We start from the raw sequence: 6000 nt of genomic DNA on the forward strand, positions 1-6000 counted from the left end.
GGAAGAGCAAAAAACACGATGCTGTATTGAAAATGCTGCAACAACAAGTGGAGGCTCAAAGGGGAGCCAATATGACAAAACCCTAGGGCTAAATGCCGTAACTACACTAAGTGTCCTAACTAACCTAGGTAGTCCTAACTGACTATAACTAGGCCTACAAGACACATACCAAGGAATAAGGGGCACCTATGGATAGCCCATAGAATGGCCTACAAAACCCCCTCCATGGTATGGGCTAAAGTATCCTGGACATGGCTTAGGATACCTGAATATCTAATGTCATGATTGCACGTGTTCATCATGTAGGGATATAGCAACCTATGACTATACAGAGTATAATAGATCAACTTACAAAAGGTACTAAGTTTAAAGTTTGTCGAAAAGCCTTAAACTTCGGTCGAGGTAGAGTCTTCGTAAATATATCTGCCAAGTTGTCTTCAGTGGGAACATAAGACAACTGACTATCACATGCTAATAATCACTCTCTGACATAGTGATAGTGAACCTCAATATGCTTTGTGCGAGCATGGAAAACAGGATTCCTTGCAACAGCCAAAGCACTCTGACTATCAGTGAAGATGACGGTAGGAGCAGTCTGACATGCATAAAGATCTGCAAGTAGCTTCCGAAGCCAAACACACTGCACTATAGCTGTAAAGGCTGCTCTGTACTCAGCATCATAGCTAGAAGTAGCAATTGTACTCTACTTCTTGCTGAACCAAGAAACACATGAAGTACCAAGCATGAAACAATTGCCACTAGGTGACACACGAGTGTCCGACCAACCAGCCCAATCACTATCAATTAGTCCATGCATGACAAGTGAAGTATCAGCCCCATAAAGAAAGCCTAAATGTTGAGTTCCTTTGAGATATCTGAAAACACGCTTCACGGCATGCCAATGGTGCATAGATGGGCTGTGCATATATCTCCTCAACTGTGAGACATCATATTGTTCAGGTCTCATATGGCATAGGTAAATCAAACAACCAACTACCTACTGATAGAGAGTGACATCACATGTACCGTTGCCATCCTAAGAAGAGAAGTAAAAACCAAGCTCTAATGGTGTGGATACTGGCTTGCAATCCTCAAACTGAAAACGCCACAACATCCCGACTAACAAAACACTTGCCCGTGCAAGGCTGGTAGAGCTTATAGCCCTTGCTCTCTTAGCTATACCCAATAAAAAGCTTTATCATCCAACTTAGTGCATGTCTGTGAAGGCACGTAAGCATAGGCCAAGCATCCAAAAGTCCTCATGTGAGAAATGTCAGTCTTACGAACCGTCCAAGCCTCATAAGGTGTGATAGTCTACAATGCCTTTGTGGGACATCTGTTCAAAATGTAATTAGCACACATGAGAGCATCCAACCACAACTTGTAAGGCAAATGTTTGCCTTTCAACATGCACCTGGCCATCTCCATCACTAACCTATTTTTTCGCTCAACCACAGGATTCTGTTGAGGAGTATAAGGCACCGTAAATAGGTCAGCCACGGGATTCTGTTGAGGAGTATACGGCACCGTGCATCGATGATGTATGCCACGTGAAGCCAAAAAAACAGCAAACTCCTTTGACATGTATTCACCCCCCCTGTCTGTATTAAGGTGAGCAATGTGCAGCCCACTCTCATTCTCAGCTAAGGCAATAAAATGCTTAAAGCGTGAAGAAACTTCAGATTTGGATTTCAAGGCGAAAATCCAAGTGTACCTGGTGAAGTCATCAATACAAGTGAAAATAATAGAAGTCCCTAAGAACTGCAACCCACATGGGGTATTCTATTAGCACTATGGAGGTGAAGGTCAGGCTCAGTCCTCGTGACAAAGGCTAGCACTAAAGAAAAACGATAATCAAAAAGTAGTCCACATTCTCTTCGTTCAAGCTACAACTACTTGTGAAGACTATATCATTTCTTTTTAGTCTCTCCTAATTCTAAGCAAAAAATGCTTAATCAATCTAGCCAATAGGAGAGATCCTATTGATCTATTGTCCTACACACTAGAATGTGGCAGATCTTTTCGCCAAAGCTTTAGGCTTAATTTCTTTTGGTGATTTATCTTTTCCTTGTACATTTTGACACTGTCACTACAAAGAGGTATGTAGGAAATAGTATTATAGGGTCAATGTACATTAGATTAAAAGGCTTAGGAAGAGCATTGAGAAACGTGTCAAAGATGTCTTCTATGTCTGCTTCAAACACTACATCTACTCTCTGATGGCGTGGTCTATGTCATCGAAAACCGTTCCACATCATTCACACTCTACCTGACATATTAAGAACATTAAGTACATACCAGATTATCGTACTGCATGTTGCTTGCTCTAAAAGCAAACCATGCACCTCATCGAGGCACATACGAATAACCTATGTAATCCTGTACTATCCCCTTCTAAATTAGAGCATCCATCTGAACATGAAACCCTAGGGCACTCCATGAAATCCACCCTCATGTTCTTAGCAACAGCCACACACCTGGAAGATTCCAAGCACTCCATGCTGTCCTTCACCTTCACAAAGGTCTCTGACTCCTCGTCGACCCACGTCTCAGTGTTAGACATCATCACTGTGGTTTCTAGGTCGGCATATCTAACCTCAGTAACACACTGAGATGTAGCCTCCTCAGTACCATCAAGCAACAGAGGGGGAAGGAGCAACATAAGTGGGAGCACATCCACACGCATTAGGGGTACACATCTAGCAGCCATACTTGGCTGCAGATGTAACCACCGAGCTTGTCCCAGATTGTCCACACCTTGGGGAGCTATATATACGTTCTGTTTTGCTGCCCATATGCTGTGTATATCGATTCAGAGCTGAGTGCTTATGTTTGCAATATCTCTATACAGACGTCTTCTATTGGTATGGTCCTGAGCATTTTCCACTGTGGGTAAGGCTGTAAGAAGCTTGCCATATAATGCTATTGAACTTAAGCCACCAAGATCAAGATCATTTAAGAAAGCACCTTGTAGACTATCCAAAATGGTGGAAAAGAGGATGCTAAGCAAATCTAGGAGCTTTTGGATAGACTATCAAGCACAATCGGTCCCCTTCCGCCAGGAAGATTGTATAGGTGATATGAGAGAGTTTAGAGCTATGACTAGAGAAGTCGTCGCATTCCCAATCGTGTGACGAATTTGGAAAGATCACCCACAATAAGGTTCTCTTGCTCCTTGAGCAACGTTGTACTTGCTGCGATTGCCGCTTTTGTTGTCTTTGTACCTCATGGTTGAAAAAACTGTTATTGTCATTTTTGAAAATGCTTCCCTTTCTAGGCGTCCCTGCGATTGCAAACCGACGCCCAGAAGAAGAAAAAAGCATCAAGGTCTATTTTCAAGCAAGCTACATTCTGGGTCCGAAAATTTGTGGTCACGAAAGGCTTCACGATTCTTACAAGCAGCCTTCCGAGAGTAACTGAGCGAACACCGAAATCAAAAAGTGTGACAAACCTGCAAGACCAAGGGCGCATGCAACCGTGTGATCCGTGGAAGGCTGGAGGAGTCTGGAAGGCAGGGGGCGCCGCAGTCCTTGAGGTCAGTGTCGAGGAGATAGGAGAGGAGGAGCTCTTGGAAACGGTGAGAGGGTGTATTGGGATGGTGGTCGAGAAGTTGATGGAAAATGCCCAAAACAGAGTTGGGTTTGAGGTGCCATCCTGATTTCTGCAGAGAGACTTCCAACGCCATAGCCATCTCCTCCATTTGAAAGCTTCTTGATGAAGGGGCACCACCGATTGCTGTTAAGTCTTGGGCTTGATGACTATTCTGTTTACATCAAACATAGGCAACATATACTGTGCTGCAGCACATTTGTACATTGAAAACAATCATGTAGTACAAGTGAAGGTAAGAGAACTTAGAGAAGGGTGATGGGGGAAATTCCAATAATAAGATCTCATATGGGGCGTTGTTGGTACTTATTTCCCCCCCCCCCCAAAAAAAAAAACCAATCTGGTTCACACTACCTAGTCAGACACGAGTAAAAAATGGAGAGCAGGGTGTAGTGGTGGTAAACACGGTTTTAAGTTACGGCCGCAAATTTTAATGTATCAAAGGGTGATTGGCCTAGTATCTTCCTTTAAAACGGTGGTAGGAGTTCAACTCCTAACTAGTGCAATTCATGTCATTTCCTTTTGCTCGCCCAAGGCGTTGGGTGGCCACCTTGGGACGGTGGTGTGGGTATGAATGTGCCCCAAGACTGTTGCCTACTCTAGCTTTTCCAATAAGGCTCCAAAAAAAACCCCCGAAATTTTTTTTCCAATAAGGCTCTTTACATTGAGGAGCATCCATAAGGGTCCTTACATTGAGGAGCAGTGGCACCTCAGACATTCGCACGTTGCCACAATGCATTCAGCTCCTTAGGTGATTCAATTCCAGCATCCGCCACCGACGCTTTCACCTCTAACATAGAGCACATCATACCTTTGGACATAGTTTCCATCAGTGGTACAGATTAGCAAATCAGTCTCCAGAATCGACTCAATCATGTCGCATTGCATCATTCTTGGATCCAATGATCACCACCTCTTTCGATCAGTAGATCATTCCTCAGCATGAGGACATTTATGCATCAGTGCACTAGACATCATCAAGATCAACAACAACCATAGCGTAACCTAGTTAACCTCGGTGTTGCAACATCCACTTTCAGCTTTATTCCCAAAGGCAAAGGATGTTTCACAACTTAAGAGGGGGAAGTGCACATTATGTATAGGATCATATAAGTTGTACTCACTGTACAGGCTTCTACTACATAGTCACCATGCTCACACATGCACATACTACTCTAATTCAGGGGGAGAGAGAGAGAGAAAGAGAGAGAGAGAGAGAGAGAGATTAGATATTGCTCGCCATTTTTGTACACGCTTGCCAAAAGATGCTTCCCAAAAAAACACCCCCCCAGGAGATCCTGTAAGGTCTAGATCTGGTGCTCATAGTTCTCTTGAGTCCTGACATGTTGGGCCTTTGCCCGTGCCTTTTGATCCAATGCTGTTTGGAGGCCGGACTCCACTTTGTCGGCTTGGTCGATGAGAGTTTGAACCAAGGATTCGATGGTGGATAGCTCATTTTTTAGCTTTGTCATTGCCAGCTTGAGCTCTTCAGTCTTTGAGCGATACTCCTTTGCTCTGCTTATGGCCACTTGCCCTGTGGCTTGGGCGGCAACCATCATTGTGTGGGTATCATGCACGGAGAGCTGTGCCTGGAGGAGAGTTGCTGAGAGCTGTGAGGCTTGTTCTTTCCTCCTTTGTAGAATTGATTGTGCCACCTGTGGAAGCTATGCCATGGCTTCGAATAGGTTTTGCTCCATCAGGTCTGCACGCGAGAGCTGCTTGGTTGATATGTGGCTATAGCCACTTGGTGCCCGATACTCGGGCACGTTGCAAAATTGTAAAGCCTCTGAAAAGCTTGCCCATGGAGAGGGAGGTGCCGGTGGCGAAGAATGTGTTCTCTTGGGCTATTGCTGAGCCTGAGACCTGCTAGGGCACAGCGTGAGTTGTTGGCGTGGCTTAGTATTGGATGCTATCATATGCACCAAATGAAATGCACAAAAAGGTCTTGTACACACACCCTCTACTTGCCCGATAATTGAGGATAACCATAAGGATACACATGGACCTTCTCCGATGTTTCCCAAGTAGTATTGCTAGTGCATTCATATACTTTGGTTTCCTCAAACTATTAAGTTTCTTGGAGGTTATTCATATCAAAGTAAGAGTGGAATTTTATGGGTTACAAAAGTTTAGTTTTGGTGGATTTAAATTATGGTCATGCAATTAATCATGTGAATTGAAATTTATATTTTAGTGAAACTAGCTCAATGAATTTAGTTGAGTGCTTCTTGTGTTTTTAGAAATGTCTCGCCTAGTTTAATTTACTGATTGCATTGATTTTATTACATGAAAGAATAATAGCTAGCCACTAGCTATAAACCTCACACATTAAAAACTTGCATAAATTTATTGGAGAATGCCAAGCCCATAAACCCTAAAATGAGACACATG

General features: G+C 43.5%; 1 protein-coding gene across 1 annotated transcript in view; it reads right to left on the minus strand.

Annotated features, from left to right (window-relative positions):
• The window catches only part of LOC147895403 (tudor domain protein (DUF1767)), a 65223-nt gene extending 61364 nt beyond the window's left edge, over window positions 1-3859 (minus strand). Inside the window, exon 1 of the mRNA XM_087383316.1 lies at window positions 3452-3859. Within this exon, the coding sequence (XP_087239442.1) occupies window positions 3452-3700 (249 nt within the window). The 5' untranslated portion in view covers window positions 3701-3859. The remainder of the gene's footprint in view (window positions 1-3451) is intronic.
• Between the last annotated feature and the right edge of the window lie 2141 nt (window positions 3860-6000).

The sequence above is a fragment of the Dipteris shenzhenensis genome, chromosome 13 (assembly GCF_047967505.1).
Source record: "Dipteris shenzhenensis isolate YYH24624 ecotype China chromosome 13, Dip_SZ_1.0, whole genome shotgun sequence".
Classification (NCBI taxonomy): domain Eukaryota; kingdom Viridiplantae; phylum Streptophyta; class Polypodiopsida; order Gleicheniales; family Dipteridaceae; genus Dipteris; species Dipteris shenzhenensis.